Source organism: Oncorhynchus gorbuscha, linkage group LG22 (assembly GCF_021184085.1).
Source record: "Oncorhynchus gorbuscha isolate QuinsamMale2020 ecotype Even-year linkage group LG22, OgorEven_v1.0, whole genome shotgun sequence".
Taxonomy (NCBI): Eukaryota; Metazoa; Chordata; class Actinopteri; order Salmoniformes; family Salmonidae; genus Oncorhynchus; species Oncorhynchus gorbuscha.
The window spans coordinates 5,275,751-5,292,835 of NC_060194.1; the positions used below are offsets into that span (position 1 = coordinate 5,275,751).

The 17,085-nt window shown below is 41.2% G+C and overlaps 1 protein-coding gene across 1 annotated transcript in view; it reads right to left on the reverse strand.

Annotated features, from left to right (window-relative positions):
* Positions 1-9,164, reverse strand: part of dmbx1a (diencephalon/mesencephalon homeobox 1a) — a 10,407-nt gene extending 1,243 nt beyond the window's left edge. The window contains exons 1-5 of the mRNA XM_046322367.1: positions 8,941-9,164; positions 4,385-4,550; positions 3,973-4,151; positions 2,881-3,265; positions 1-1,098 (exon numbers count right to left, since the gene is read on the reverse strand). The exon at positions 1-1,098 is cut by the window's left edge and continues 1,243 nt beyond it. Of these exons, the coding sequence (XP_046178323.1) occupies positions 674-1,098; positions 2,881-3,265; positions 3,973-4,151; positions 4,385-4,538 (1,143 nt within the window). The 5' untranslated portion in view covers positions 4,539-4,550; positions 8,941-9,164 and the 3' untranslated portion in view covers positions 1-673. The remainder of the gene's footprint in view (positions 1,099-2,880; positions 3,266-3,972; positions 4,152-4,384; positions 4,551-8,940) is intronic.
* Positions 9,165-17,085: the final 7,921 nt, after the last annotated feature.

The following is a 17,085-nucleotide window of genomic DNA, read 5'->3' on the forward strand; positions in this document are numbered from 1 at the left end:
AATAGCCCTAAAGGAAGTGTATTCGCTCAGCTGTGGAGACACGATGTAATCGCCTGGTCGTTCACAATGTCAGGTTTAGAGTCCATGTCCCGGTTTAATGGTGTATTTCCATACAGGATTTGCCTCAGTGTTTTACCCAAAAGGCTCAGACTTTCCTGTTTCCATCTACGTGGACCGGCACCCGTGTCTCACTGGGCCATGGCTCCGGCAGACCTGCTCCCACTTGGGACCACTGTTTTGATTACGCAGAGGTTGTTGATTCTGCGCTAAAAAAGTCCTCACTGTCAGCCCTAGCTACGGAAACACAGTTTCCTTACTATAGCATAAGGGTGTACACACTGGTGTAACAATCAAAAAGCAGCATAAGAGTAAAGACAACCTAAACTCATCAGGTGTTGTTGGTCAAATACGTTTTTTTTAAATATATATGCGTTGCTTTGTTGTGTTTCAATCTGCTGTGTGGGGAGCCCAGAAATTAGGCAACTGTTAAAGCAAGAAGCAGGAGAGAACTCGGTCCAGGGTGAGATAATGTAATTTTGTTTTTCTAAACTCTGGCTACCAATGTCCCGAAACCCTCTGGGTATGGTTCCTATAGGGCTACGGAGGTTACAGACATAGGATGGGTGGGATGTATTCTTGATGCCCCGGCTAGGCCGCACTCAGATCCTCTGGCTCAGTTAGGCAGCGTGTCCAGTCCCAGGGAAGCTGCGTGCTGCTTGGCTCGCATCCGGAGGTTCTCGATGCTGGTGGTCTTGCTGTTGTGGCTGGGGAGGCCTCCGGAGGCCTGGAGCAGGGGACTGTTCCACACCTGCTGGGCCGCGTGGTGGGACAGGGACTGGTAGTATGACTGGCAGGGCAGGGAGCCCAGAGGTGCCGAGGACATGTTGACGTTCATGCCCAGGTAGGGCAGGGAGGAGGGGGTACCCATGTCGAAGGAAGGGTAGTGCACCATGTTGTTGGTGGCAGCCATGTGCTGGCGGAACTGCTCCTGCAGGCGGAAGAGGCTGAGCGGGGAGGAGGAGTACGAGTGGCTCTGGGAGATGCCACCACTGACACCAATGGACGAGGGCGTCACAGACGGAGAGACCAAGGGGGATTCTGAGTAAAGGAGAAAACGGATAAGAGTCAAGAACATTAGAGATGTCCTCCAGGGATTTTTTATTGAACTGTTCCAGTTGAAAAGTGATATCGCAATTATAAATGCAGTAAAGCAGGGAGTCTTCTACCTTTTCTTTCCCAGAGACCCCCACCAGACAAACCAGAGACCCCCCATCATGTAGGAAAACATGTTTTTTTCCCACATATCGTGTCTTATCATCCAGTGAATGACAATGGAAAGGACAAATACTCAACATTTTAAAATGAATAGATTTGGTATTAACTCCAAACTATGACTGTGACAATTATGGGGGTTAATTATTCATTTATATGCAAATGGTAACAGTTATTGACATAATTGTCTTTTTTTTTTACAATGCATCTTTGCCAGACATATCTAATGAACACAACACAGCATTGGTGACACCCCCGTTTCAAAAATGGTTTTGTCCACTTAAAACTTTTGGAAATAAAGTTTATGCCCCTAACTGTGCCATTCTGCTCGTAAAATTCTTAACTTTAAACACTTCGTGTCAAAATGTAAAACTGCTCTTGGGTAAACTATATCTACTTGAATATGAAGTTGAATCCCCCCTTCTGCATTATGACGATTATTATACGATAATTGTGCTAGCCCAACTCCAAACACTAGTTCGCTAATAGCGGCTCTTTTTTTGCTGGTTTATTTTGAGTTTTTTTTTGTTTCTGTGGATCCCCAGTAGCTTTTGCAGAAGCAGCAGCTACTCTTCCTGGGGTACACACAAAAAAAACACCAAACATGACAAGTGACACAACACGGATACAGGACAGTCATACAAATTTTAAATGACGATATACAAACAATAGAACCCCCAAAAAATTGACAAACAATACAACTAAAAAATAATGTGAATACGCTTCGTAACAAGCACAATGTGTTGGCAAAAATGTCAGGAAAGCTTTCCAGCAGCCAGTGGCACTTGCCACAACTGGTTCTCACAGGTGCTTTTTCAAAGCCTATGTCAGATACTCTAGTGAGTGTAATTAGCTCCAATGAGTGTAATTTGCTCAATATTTGAGAAACAAAGTTGACATCATTCGAAAGATGATATTCCCCTCTTTTCTACTGTAGGTATATTTCAAAATTGGTTTCGTCTGTTGTTGCTAGCGATATTCATAAAAACATTGAAATGAAAATGTAAGTGGCACTTTTTTTTTACATATATTTTTGCGGACCCCGTCCCGTGTAGGTACCTCAGTGAATACCCCTGCTGTAAAGTACACACACGAAAGGGCAAAATAGTGTTGTTTTTTTAGACACAACTGCAAACTTCAAGGAGTTGGTCCAATGGTGACATTGTAATGTGATCGACCTCCCCCCTTGCTTGAGAAGCAATAGCGAACAAAAGAGGAAAGGCTCCCCACTTGTGCCATTTCTTGAGGTTACCTGGACCACTTATTGAGATATGCCTTTTGTTAAGTAAATCAGGTGTTAAATCGGGTGAATTAGGAGACTGGCGTAGGACTTTAAACTAAGTTTCTCTGGCAGGCAGGGAGGCAGACCTATGTATAACTTACTAAGAACCAGCAAAGCTGTCGTGCCTCTTAATTTTGCACTATGACTGAAATGAACTGAAGATGTACGACAATGTAAGCATTTCACATGTTTACTCCTAATTGACTATCCTGAAGGATGCCTCTAAATTTGATTTACTTTGTCTGTTTTCTAATGCCCCCCCCCAGTGAAGCTATGTATATTAGAGATGCACAAGTACTAGTCATAATTTAAGACCTTGTCCTTACCAGGTTTGGGACTGAGCCGCTTGCAGGGTGGAGAGACATTGCCTGGCGTCATCGCCCTCTCACACTTGAGCTCCTCCCTCTGTGGCTTAGACTCCTCCTCCTTATCCGTGGCGTTGTCCTCAGTGGCCGACTCGCAGCCGGACTGTTCTGCCGAGGTCACATTTAACTCCATGCTCATTTCTGACACCAACGGACAGGGCGGACCCTCAACCGCCAAGGAGGAAGAGGAGGAGGATGGGGGGAGCTGGTTCTCTGGAGTGATGGTGGTGGGAGAATCCTCCTTGTCACCTCCCTCTCCGTTGACCTCCTTCTGTTTCTGGAGCTGCTCCTTCTGCAGGCTGCGCTGTTTCTTGCGGAACTTGGCCCTGCGGTTCTTGAACCACACCTGTTTTTTAAAATGTGCCAGGTTGGGAGACGGTTAGAAGCATGCTCCCTGGTAATTATAAAAAGGTGCTTGAGAAAGGTGTGTTATGTGTGTTTTACTATTTGTCTTTTGAGAACTTGTATGAAAATAAATTAAATGACCTAAGTAATTTTTCTGGCATTTTTTGCCCAATGTTAAAGATGCTTCAGGAATTATGATTGATCAGATACAATTAATAAATATTTGCTATATATACCAATAGTATTGTGTATTTCAGACTATGGTACTATGTATTCTGAATTCTGGACCCCCTTTTTGCTATAATCTTTTTTTACATCTGTTATTAGACAGAAAATGCAAATAAATTGTTGAATGATTATGAACATGGTCTTTTGCTTGCTAATGCCTGCAATGCAGTGAAGAAAACTATATGACAACAAATAAGGTCTAATGTATCTGGCCCCTCTAACAGTACAACTGGCCCCTCTAACAGTACAACTGGCCCCTCTAACAGTACAACTGGCCCCTCTAACAGTACAACTGGCCCCTCTAACAGTACAACTGGCCCCTCTAACAGTACAACTGGCCCCTCTAACAGTACAACTGGCCCCTCTAACAGTACAACTGGCCCCTCTAACAGTACAACTGGCCCCTCTAACAGTACAACTGGCCCCAGCTTGCCCCCCCCCCCCCCCCCCCAGTTGAAATGGTCTAGAACTGCCACTGACCTGCACGCGGGCCTCGGGGAGGTTAGTGCACATGGCAAGGCGCTCGCGCATCACCACGTCGGGGTAGTGGGTCTTCTGGAAAGTCTTCTCCAAGGCCTCAAGCTGCTGCGCGGTGAACGCGGTGCGGCTTCGGCGCTGTTTGCGATGCTGGGACCCGTAGCGAGCCTCGAGGATGATGTCTTGAAATGTGCAGCCGTTGGAAGAAAAGAGACACGGCAAGTTTAATTAATTGGATAGGGGAATGGGCAGTGCGAAATATGTCAGAAAGTTATAATGAATTGAAAGGTGTGTGTGTGTGTGTGTGTGTGTGTGTGTGTGTGTGTGTGTGTGTGTGTGTGTGTGTGTGTGTGTGTGTGTGTGTGTGTGTGTGTGTGTGTGTGTGTGTAAAAGTATGTTTGTTGGACTCAATTACCAGCAAGTCTCTCAGCTAGGGTGAGCGCGTGCACTGAAGGTCGGTAGTCTGGCGCGTGCTGCGCCTGTTGCGCGGCCTGCTGGTGCAGGTTGTACATGGCGCTCAGGGAGTTCATCGCGTGGAGAGAGTAGCCGTTCACTCCATAGTGCTGCATGATGTCCACTACCTGTGGTAACACACACACATAAATCATGTTAATATTTGCTGATGTCCGGGCTGTTCGTATACCATTTTATGTGTGAGTTAACCTACCCATTTTGGATACGCGCGTAATGAACGGTCTAAATGCACTGATGGCTAAAATGATCTGACTCTTTATGATATTTTCGATACTGTGTGTAGTTAGGGACTAGAGTAGACAGTGGGGCACGTTCAATTTATGCATACAGTATTTCATCATTTGATCACCTTGTGAAAAGTTGCAGACCTTTCGCGTTTTCTGGTTGGTTGATCCTTGATAAACCCATGGCTTAATTTGTTCATGTTAAAATGTGAATGTCGTTTGGCGCTTGTAATATACTAGGCCCAATCATCGTGTATGTCCCTTGAAAGTGTATCTCCTTGGTGGTCATTTGTATCCGATACACATACATTTCCTTTCGCCACGGAAGACATGGCTCAGATTTTAATATCTGGACGTTATCCATTAACATCCAATTATTGCTTGGTTCAAGCCATTAATAATACAAAATTATTTTAATTGGGGTAATTATCACTCGTTCACTTAATGGAGCGTGACGAATGCCTTATAAATTAATTAAATCACTTCATTTCCCGGTGATCGCAGCAAAAGTGCAAATCCCATTTGAAAGCGCTGCATGCTTTGAGAGATCATCGCGTTGATCAAATGCTTTCGGAATGAAATACAGATGTAGGATCTTAATTTGATCACCCTGTTGCAAGATAACTTTCCTGCAATGCAGGCCATCTTAAACTTGTAGTGTATTTCAGGTTTAAAAAGGCTTTTAAAGTTTGTAATTTCCACTTTGACATTTCAGACTTGATTTTCCGTTACGAAAAAATGTATCCATCCCTAAAAAAATGTCCATGAATTATAATCACATAATAATTCACATTTCCTGTTGCTGCCGGATTATTTTGCTGTTGTAGAAAACTGGCTCAAATTAAGATCCAGGATCTGTAAAACGATTTGTTCCGGGCGAGGATGGTAAACATGAAAGCACAGAGGACTACATTGAACGGTTATGATAGGCTATTGAAATACCTTCTGTCAATACATTTGCTTTAGAATTATCTCCTTTGGTTAGCCTATGAATTTTAGCAGTCACTCTATTCCATTTTAACTACCATTTGTTGGACAATTGGTTTATATTAAGTTACCATTAGCCTAATCAAAATACCCTAATTCTAGCCTTGAGTTTATTGGACAGAATAACTCAACAACAAGGAATCAAAGCCTTATATATAGGTCTCCGAGGGCAACTGTCTCATCCTCCATTTTTTTTAGGTCCTTCCCCGCTTTAAATGAAACGCTTCAGGACACGATTAGATATGTATTAGTATCGAGATCGTTGACAAGAAGGGATATCTTGGAGGCTCGAGCAGTGATGACTATTGCAGAGAGGTCCAAGAAATGAATCTTCCTATGCATGGCAGGCATCTGGGGACTTGAAAGCTAGAGAGAGTTCCTAGTCTTAAATTGCCTCACTATAGCATTTTGACATGCTAGGCCTGGGATGTAGCCTAGAAAGTTTGTTCTTCACCGGTGTCTGTGCTCCTTTAGGCCTATGTTCATTGGCCCACTCAGCATCTGCGATTCAGAAAGTTCACCAATTGGTTACAGGGCACAAAATGTTTCTAATATGAATGTTTTGGATGAAGATAAACCAAAAATGTATAAGTCTATGCGTAATTCGGCTGAATGAAAATGGAGCTATTCCAGTCATTCAAAAAGGTTGTCGTTTTCGAAATGTCTATTTCCCATGTTAGAAGTCTGACATTTGACATAAGAACATTATACAACATAATTAACTGCCTCAAGTCTCGCCCCAAAGCTAAAGAAGCTGTTGTAATTCAAATTAAGTCATGAATTAATTTCATCCACACATAATTAAATGCTGAAAACCGTGATGCTGCACTTTATGCAGTCTGTGATAAGGATCAAATGGATGTATTTAATTGAATATTAAATATAATTGCTAGCATGTTTCACAAGTAAGCCTTTATTTGAAGTTAATTCACTTCACAATACTTAATCCAATATTAGTTAATCCGATGATCATGTTAATTTATGATAAAGTAAGACCATAAATTGTAGACTATAGTTGTAACCTGCGCAACATTGAATAGGCCTGATAATAAACTATTATTTGTTGCTGTTGTTATTATTATTATTATTATGATTATATTTCTATTATTACTTTATAATGTTATACCCTAATTATAGTATGGATAATATTGATCATTGTGTTATTACAAAATGTATTTCAATATTTGATTGAGTTCAAATATAGATCTCCATTGAGCTATGGAAATTGTTTTACTAATTAAATAATTGAAATCAAACACTCCATCCAAATAAATACGAATTTGCATTTCCCCGTTGCATTTTGAAACGGTTTTGCAACAACTAATCATTTGAGCAATAATATCAGACATAGCACCATGAAGCTGGTAACCATTTCGCAGCAGTCTGTGTGTGCAAATGGGAGCTGTGGGTGTGTAAATTATGCCCGCAGTGTCCATTCCCAACCTATTAAGTCACTGCAGTGCCTGATGAATGTGATCACAGGGCAAGAGGGAATAGTTTAATTCGCCTGGACAGAAGGTGCTTCGCTAAACATTTACTTTGCTCCCCAAAGTATTTGAGTTGAATGGGGCCCGCTTTCCTCCTTCCCCTCTCTCGCGGCCTCTTATCCCATCGCCCGGGGGCAACGTTTTGGCTGAGATGTATGGCTTCTCGGCGGGTAAAATATGCATGTTGATCCCCATTTGGCTCCCCGTCTAATGGAAGTGCAAATAGGTTTCGACTGCGAGGCCCTCCATTCATCATCAACGGTGACACGGACGGACGTACAGTGCGGTTCAACAGCTTGCGTGTGTGCGCGCGTGGGTGTGCGCGCGTGGAGAGAGAGGAAAACTAGGGATAGGCTTATACTGTCATTTTTACATTCACGCTTTTCACATGTTTCCTTTTTGATATTGATAATAAGCATTACGCTTTTATGATAGGCCTACCATATTTACCACACAAGCCTGCTTATTCTGTCTAGCTGCCATTATTGTCTATTCATTCATACGCCTATCCTTGCTCCGGGCTGTATGTTTGAGTGCCACAGGCAGCGCTGCTCATAGCTTCGATTATTAAAACGGCATTATGTAAATTGGCATGTACAGTGCAACTCTACGATCTGACTAAATTAGGAAAATGTTTATACTTTAAAACCCTTGGGCCCTAGGCGACTCGTGTATGGCAAGCGACAATCTGCCCGTGGGGTAAGACATATTTTGTATTCCAGACTGTCAAAGGCCGCGAGACAAGTGTTTGATTGGCGAATTTCACGTGAGGAGGAGGTGACACGGGTTAACAACAGCCTAAACCAAATTATTATTCGTTCATTTACCATGAAACCAGCATTTAATTGCAATTTCATATTGACACAATTGCATGGGCTTTATTCAATCTGAACTGATGGGTGGAAAATAAACTTTGTTTGAATGTTAAGAATTATGAAAGATAATTGAGGCCTACAGTCTTAGAAAAACTATATTCTGCATAGAACCAGAACGGGTTATATACTTGCTTCACATATGGTACCGCTTAAGGTTATATATAGAACCCTATATGTAACCAATGTTGGTTCAGTGAAGAACAACTCCTGGGGTTCCGATCAAAGAACCCTACAAGAGTGTTCTAAACAGAACCATTAGGGGTGCTATATATGAAGCAAGCAATATAACCTATTTTGGTTCTAACCAGAACCTTTTTTTTCTAAGTGTACATGATGCTAAATTGTGGCTGCTATGGCTATTAAAAGAAAGCAATATAAGGCCATGAAAGCCTCATGCACAATAAGTTCTTGCCTCATGATTCCTAGCTGGAAATCGCTGAAGTGCTTCCACAAAACAATGTACATCTACATATTCATTCGTTTGGTTTCTTAAGATAAAATGGCAAGTACTCCCATTCATTTTTGCATGACCTCACATTCCATGAAATAGCCTAGCCAATTGCTAGTAAAACATTTTTTTTTTTTTAAGTAACTTAGAAATGTTTTGGATAGTTTTACTGCATCAGATTTCAATGCAACAAAAATGTACATGAATCTGTACGAATTCAATACAGTTTTACTTTGTTCCTTCGAGTCTTGTCGGATCTGCACCCGAAGTATAATTACCGTAGCTGTAAATGCTCGCTCGATATTAGCACAACGACGACTTCTTGTAAAACATAATATCGTGCAATTACGATAAGGTATATTGTATGCATAGAGTGTGCACCAATATATTATTTTGTCACCATATTTGTATCAACACTGTTGTTTCCAGCAATGTATGAACAAGTTACAAGTTTGAGATGTCCACAAAGTTCCTACCTCTCGCCAACACAGCCGAGTTTTCTTTGGATGTTCTGATGCTGAAGTGTATCCCGGTTCTAAAGTGATTTCTTAGGATTCTTATTATAGCAATGTCTCCTTGTTTATAATGTCCACCTTTCTCGTGCTGTTCATGCGATTTGGGAGGAACGATTGCAAGTCCACAGTTCTGTCTTATGTGAAACGCGCACTCTGCTACTTTCCGCGTGACTGAATCCTCTGCGTCTCGCGCTCAACATAGGAAGCTGCCATCTACCGGGCCACGAGCTGAAGAGGGATTTTAAAGCGTGCTCTGTGAGGTCATGTAAGCTTTCTAGTGGTCCTTGAAGCTGTCAATCAAAGAAATAGACTATTTCTCCTCCACTAGTAGCAGGCGCTTAGCCAATGACCCCACACTATTCGAAATCATAAACTTTAGAATATAATGTCTGCAGATTCCCATATGTCAGTCTACTTGTGTTTTTTTTGCATTTGTGTTTGAATTGATAAACATTCAGTAAATGTATGGACTAAGAGGAATACCAACTCATTTTAATTCTGGAAAACAAGTGTACAAAATAAGTAGGCCTATATAAGATGTTTGTAATAGATGATGAATATTCTCTTTCATATTTTTCTTGCCTTTGAGGGATTTTTGATATCAGTGAATACATAAATTGTTTTCACATTGTGTAGCCCTTAATTGGGAGATGGATGACATATCCAGAATTAAAACGCGGTTAAACTATATTTAAACTTAAATAAAATAAGATTGAATACTTATTTTCTAATATTTTAAATACTTGTATAAACATTAATGGTATTGATTTATAAATGGAAAATGTTGCATTTTTTTTATTTCAATGTGGTAGCCTACAGTTTTCTTTCTCCCAATGACCAGTGACAGACATTCTTGTTGCAGTTTAATAAATGTAAAAAAATCCATATTTACATTTTATTTTTCGTAAGACATTTTAGAATGAGTTATTTTTTTTGCAATTAAATGTTTACTTCTCAGAATACTTTGACATTAGTGATGTGCATGGATGCAAGTCTTTGCGTTTTGGCGAACCGAATACCTTATAGGTGAGTTTTTATTTGCTTTTCGGCTTTCCTCATGCAATTGGAGTAGAGAGCGTGGTGGAAAGACTTTAGAGAGATCGCTAATAGATGCCAGGCTAGTGCCTTTACAATCTCTCCCGGCCTTGAAGGATTTGGGCTAGGATAGGGAAGACAAGACGCCATTCCAGCCTCCAAAAACCCCTGTCTTAAAATGACTGCGGGTAAGAGGATTAAAACAATAATGCCCTTCTCTTCTTGAAAGGTTTTTAGAGAAGATTTCTTCTCGCAGAGCAAAACCGTTTAGGTGGGAATTAAGGGCAGCGCAAAGTAGCCTTTTAATGTAAAGCTTGCATATTTTGTAAAAGATTATTGGGGAAAGAGGGCAGCGTGAAACTCCCTAAACGGAGTTTTATCCCAGGCCATGTTTCTCGTCCACAGATATTTGAATTGCAAACAAAAGATCATATGGAATGAAGAATATTGCATTTTCACCCTCTATATCACAAATGCCCCCCGTTTTAAATATGTATGACACTCAAATGCATGAATATGTTTGCACTTTGAATGTGTAGACTGTTCTGAAATTCAAGTTGTTACATTTTGAAGGAGAAACTTTCTTTGGGAAACGTACACTTATGTCCAAGTGTGTGTGTTGTGTTTGTGTGTGTGTGCGTGTGTGTTTGTGCGTGTGCGTGTGCGTGTGAAAGAGAGAGAGAGAGTTGGTGTTTTACAGAAACCCAAAGATGTGTAGAAATTACGCACGTATTACGCACGTATTACGCACGTATTACGCACAGATTTCACTTTAAATAATGTTATAAAGTTAATTCCAATTCTATACGAAAGCGGGCCTACTGCTGTCAATATCTGCAGTCTGAAGCTAAACCACAAGAAATATGATTTTGCATGGGATGAATCCTAATCCTTCGTTTTTTTTTGTATACAAAAGTTGGAGAAACTGGAACCATTATGGTGCACTGTTGTGCAGTAAACAGGATTACGATTTTCCAAGAAAACAGGGTTAAGGTAGTTTTAAGTTGTTCCACATTATCTTTAGACACTAGATAATATAGTGCTACATATTGTCTAGATTTCAATTTGGTGGTATATGTATCATTTTCTCCTTATGGTCCATATGCACAAGTTGGTCCTAATCTTTCATTTAAATTAGGCGATGTTTGGGTTGAATTATGACAAGATTTTGACTGTATACTTCGTTCTCTTCAGAACTATTCACATCGTTAACAAAATTATGTAGCCTATACTTGGTTAAATGAGCGTGATTGAAATGAATGTCATTTCAATTCATGTAATTTCAACGTTATAATAACATTAATATTATGTGCCTAATAATAACCACCACAATAGTAATGTTATGATTATTATGATTATGTAATTATATTTTATTTTATCAAACGTGTTTGCATTTGCAGATATTATACCGTCCATGCATAGACTATTCCGTTTATGGTAGACTATAGTAATTTCAACAGTAAAACGTTTTGCTACACTGTTTCTCTGCCCCGCAACCAAACTCGTGTCCCTCTCCGGTTTCCATCGCCTTCGTCTATCACTCGGTTTCTTCTTGAGGTCTGAGAAAGAAAGAGGATTAACTTGTGAACCAATGGAAATAAGAACTTAAACGGGAGGTAAATCTAGGCAATGTCTCTTTGTGAGGACCGTTTCTAAAGCAATTAAAGCGAGAAAGAGTTCTTCTCAGCGCCTCTTCTCCAAAGCTGCTTTGCGCTGGGTTTAGCGCGACTACTGTCCAGCGCATCTGAAAGGTTTAAAGGCCCCAGTGTCACAAGAGCTTCCCATTAAGAATACCTCTCGAGCCCTGCCAAGTGTCCTCACCTTTCCGATGTATAACCCCACGGTCCTGGGACTGGAGCTACTCCAAGGTTTATCCTGGGTTTTTGGTGGCATGTCACGCGTTATTTTAGCTCTCATTTTGATGTGATTTGCCTTTAGGCCTATTCGTCTAGTAATAATTCCACATGGCCTATTCATTGATCTCTATATTATGTGTTTTGACAATCGAAAGCATATAGAAGTTCATTTTGAAATAACCTAGGTTAGGATGGCAGCCTATAAAAAACATTGATAATGGCGCGTGGGAACTTAATTCGTCTATTTGATGATTGACCTCAATTTTATTTACATAAACATTCAAATAGACTACTTTTTAGATTTGGGAGAAAAACAGAAGAGGGAAACATGTCTCACTTCCAGTGAATACTGTTCGCTAATAGCTAATTAATAGTCCTAATGATGTTTCTGCAACTTCATGAATATATTAGGTCTGCAATCCAGCCAGCTTTAGCCTCCGCAGCTCCATTCAAGGGTATTTCAGCATCTGTTCATCCCAGGGCAATTAATCATTTTGATGTGTAGTTTAAAATCGACTTCTTTCAGGAGACCTTTTTTTGACAAGAATAACAAAGCAATTTGCCAGGAGCCATGTCTTAGACACGTTATTAGCTTAAACCCGTTTTTTACTCCCGTATTTTCCAAATTAGGTACCTGCGTTAAAGGGACAGTGACACTTTTTTGGTTTATTGTCAACGCCACGCCTCCGAATCCTCCTGAAATCCTTTTATTCGTGACAAGATCTCAGGATCTCCTCAACAAATCCCCCCTCTAAAAGTTTTCAACCTGTCAGTTCTCTCTAAAAGCTGTATAATTCCCCCTCTTTCTCTCTCCACTCAATCCCCTTCTCTCTCCTCACCCTCCCCACTTTTCTCCCTTGTCTCTCTATCCTTCTCACCTCTTTTGCTACCCTTTCTGTTCTTTCAATTTGTACCTTTTACCCCATTCTTTTTCTCATTTTGTTTTGCACTCTCATCTTTTTTCCCTCACTTTTTTCTCTCTAACCCTCTTTCTCTTTCCATCTCCCTTCTCTACTTCTTCCTCTCCCTCTCTCTCGCCCCCTTTTCTCTTTCGTTCCCTTCTCCTCTCTCTCTCTCTCTCTCTCTCTCTCTCTCTCTCTCTCTCTCTCTCTCTCTCTCTCTCTCTCTCTCTCTCTCTCTCTCACTCTCTCTCTCGCTCTATCTCTTCTATTTCCCTCATCCTCTCTTTTTTCTCTTTCTCCCATTCTCGCCCTTTCTCCCTCTCTCTCTCTCTCTGGCCCGGATCCCTCAGCACAAGGGGCCCCATTGTATAGTCCTAATCCAGAGGCAACACAGCTTTAGCGACATGGAGGGATAAAAGGCCCATCAAGCCCACAACTTTATGGGGGCAAATCTCTCCCTAATCCCTCGCTTTATCTAAACAAAGGCCCCTCTGCCTTAATCCACCTTCGCTTCAAAAAATAAAAAAGAAAGGGGGAAAAAAACTGAGAGGGGTATAAAAAAAATATCTCACACAACTCTTGGGTTGAACTGGGAGCTCAGACCCAAAGGAGTGAATTTCCTGGAGAAACTAACCATTACTGACAAGCTTTTGTCATCAGTTATAAGATTGCCCCTGGTAACCACAAAAAAAAGCATTGAGCTTGCATGCTTTCTGTAGTTTACAGTTTGCATTTCTCTTGAGAGATGGTCGCATGTTGCTGAATCAGTTTTTAGAGGCAGTGAGATGAGAATCTGCTCGAAAATGATCAACTTCACGTACAGCCATTCGGGGGGGGGGGCAGTTTTATTTAGCTGTTCGTATCTACACGCTTCAACCGAGTGCTCCTATAGGGTTAAGAAAGATGTGTCCAGTATGTACTCACAGCCTGGGTATGTCATTTTGAGTCAACATTGTTTCTGATACAACGTGTGTGAGGTGTATTAGAACTCTTCACTTCAGCGGCGTCACCAAAAGTGTTGGAAATGTCAGCATATCCAGTCAATGTATAACAATGGCTTGTTCGGGCCCTTTCAGCGGCTGTAGCCTTTATACTCCCAGTTAGTCCTGTAGGATGAGAGGGCTCATTACGGGGAATGATTGGAGAGCTCAGGGCTCAACCTCATTACTGACTGGGTGATTAGTACTGAATCAGCAGCTTATGATGGAAAGGCCAGCAGGGAGGAGAAGTGGTGGTGGTAGGCCACAGGGTGGGGACACCAGCATCCCCAGAGAGATGACCTATTGATTTGTGGCATTCGATGCAGTGAAATGTAGCCATATTTGAGCACCCACCTGCAGTACTGAGGGTTTATGGTATTGGATTTTTATCGAAACTGTGTGATCTGACCAGTGTAGAGATTTTAAGCCGATTATTACATCTCAGTAGATATTAGGCAAGAGGTTTAAATATCCATATGGTGGCCTAATTAGACCACGTCCTATTACATACCTTTAGCCCAATAACAGAGAGCGGAGGAATTTACCTCATGAGCTCCCTGATCTACCATATATCCACCCTGTATATGGAATTAACGCTAGGTCTGCCCTCTTCCCCACTCTGCTAATACGGGTAGCCAGATAGGGCCGTGCCCTTAATTTGCCCAAATTCCTCCCCCAATTAACGGGATGGGTTCGGTAGGGGCCAATCTGCCTGGCGATGACAATTCCCAGCAAAGCCCTCTGCTCCCCTGATGTAAAATCCCTCCCTGTCGATCGCCTAAAACATCTGTCTTTACTTTCCCAAATCCCTCTGTGTCTGCTCCTCTTTGGAATATCAGCCCGTAATCTGGGTTAGAGAATGGAAACTCATGTGGTGAGGGGTTTAGTGAGGGCTGTTGAGGATATGGTGTAGCCTAGTTGGTATTACCTGCTGCACTAGATAGTGAGGCAATTTAGGTAAGGGACTGATAATTATGCTCTGAGAATTTAGGCAATGTTTTTAAACCTTTATTTAGCCAGGGAAGTTAGATCCCTTGAGGTTAAAAACCACTATTTAGCAAAGGAAATCTAGCAAGAAGTCAGATGGAAAATATACAATTACTAGTAGTTGTGCTATATTGACCATTGCTGTGTATTGTATGTACTTGATTAAACTTTTTTTATGTAGCGATGTGGGTATTGTTTTGACTCGTTTCTCACACAGACAAAACATCCACTTTAGGTGTTTTGTTTGGGTCTCCTGTGCTCAAACTGTTCAACTGCTAAATTACCGGTAGTCATGGTGCCTCCATTTGGTTATAACCTCACATGCAGTTGATTTGGCCGAACTGTCAGGTTCGAAAGGATCTTGAGGAATACATCTGAGGAGAGCTTGCAAGGTAAAAATACACTTGACTCTGGGAGATTTGCTTGCCGTCCTTAGCAGCATCGTACGCTTATAGAAGAGTTACATTTTTGGACGGTTGCCTTGTGTGATGCGCTCATTAACACTCAGACAATTATCATCGTCTCTTGGCGTTCTTCCCACTTTAACAGAGCTAACGCTAAGCTAATGACGTGAGTAGCGAGGACGATTTATCCATTAGAGTCAATTAAGCCAATCCAATGTTTAGGGGGGATGTTGAGGAGTGTCAAAATAGCCTCATGAACCACCCAAACCCAGATAGACTGGTGGATTTAACAACTTTTCCCCCTTGGTGGTAAGTGCTAATACTTCAGACATTTTGGATCATCAAGGTACAATGTCTTCCCACATAGGGATTAAACCTATTTTGGGAGCAAATGTTTCCCAGTGAGGCTGCCTGATGGTCTACATCGCCATAATAAGTATAAATCTGCTTCTTCACAGCGTATTACGGGACTGAACATAAGGGATTGTGTTATTGTGGGTCTATAATCTGGGTTTAAACTGCTTGTTTTACAAATGGCCCTTTCAAAAAGCTTTTTTTTTTGTTGCTTTGTATCGGGTGACAAGAATCTCATCCTGTATTAAACTACTGTCTCGTAATTTTCTGGAGTGTAGCTTTTGTTACTTGTTTCATTCACTGTGGTTTAGAGACGTTGTAGCTGCGCCATATGCCGCCATGTCATAGGGTGTCGTAGCAGTGTTACAGGTGTGTTATGACAGTGGTCAGGTTAGATACTGTTAAGGTGAGCTTCAGAGACTAGCTCTGTAGTTTTGCAAGGTTTTTGCACCATTCCAAAGGAACTTGTGTAGTGGTAGCAGAATAGTTAGCCTTCAGAACTCGGCAATGCAACCAAAATAGGTCAATATCCAAGTTATTATAATTCTCAGATGCTGTTCCATATGTCCTTGCCCTCAAAGGCTGAGGTACTCTTCAGAAGTGGGCTCTTTGTAAAATTACATTATGTAGGACATTAATGTAGTACCTGAAAAAGGCTACCTGGAGGTAGTGAGACATAGCACAAGAACCCAAAATAAGGAACTCGGTGGGCCGACTCTTAAAGCTACAGGTTGAAAGTTCCTCACAACCTTAACTTATCTGTTGAGTCCAATTGCATCCCAATGATTGTTTGTTTAGTAGTAGTGCATGAATTGCATGAAATTTGCATGACATTTAATATACAATTCATTCTCTCATCCCCTTGGTAAAATGTGTAGCATTGCAGCAAACTTGCTTTAAAACTGCAACATTGTCTCTGCACCCCATTGTAAAATGTGTAGAATTGCACAAAAATGTACTCTAAATCTGCGGCCCCTCAAGGTGAGTTCAGATTTTTTTGTGGCCCCGACCCTGATTTAAAGTTGCACATCCCTGTCCTAGAGCATGTCCTAGATGCAGACTTTGGCCATTTTGTAAGTAATCAATATGAATTAAAAACCCTATCAAGTCAGAGAAAGTCTTCATCTGTTTCCCAATTAGGGGAAATTATGTTAAGGTATTGAGTGGCCCAAGAGTTTTGACTGAACCTGGAAATATAGATTTGAACTTAGGAACTGTGACTAATAGGAGACAATATGTGTATTAAACTACCCATTTTATAGTTAATTGTGTATTTCAATGGTGTTCAATTTGATATTTTGATTTGGGCTAAATCTGGGCTTCATTGTTTAAGACAGGTGAGGAGGACGGGAGTGAAGTTTGTTCTGGAGCGCTAAGGAAATGTTTAAATAGATCCAAGTGCTGTCCTGTCCTTTTAAAACCGTGAAACATGTGAATTGGTGCGTAACTTTTACATTTAGTCCAATAATTAATTGTCACAATAAATCCCAGAGTCCATCTTCTTAACAAACCGAAAGACATATGTCGTCATGGCAGTTGCCCACAATTACTGAGCACCAACCCCATCCTCTATACCCGTTAACAATAC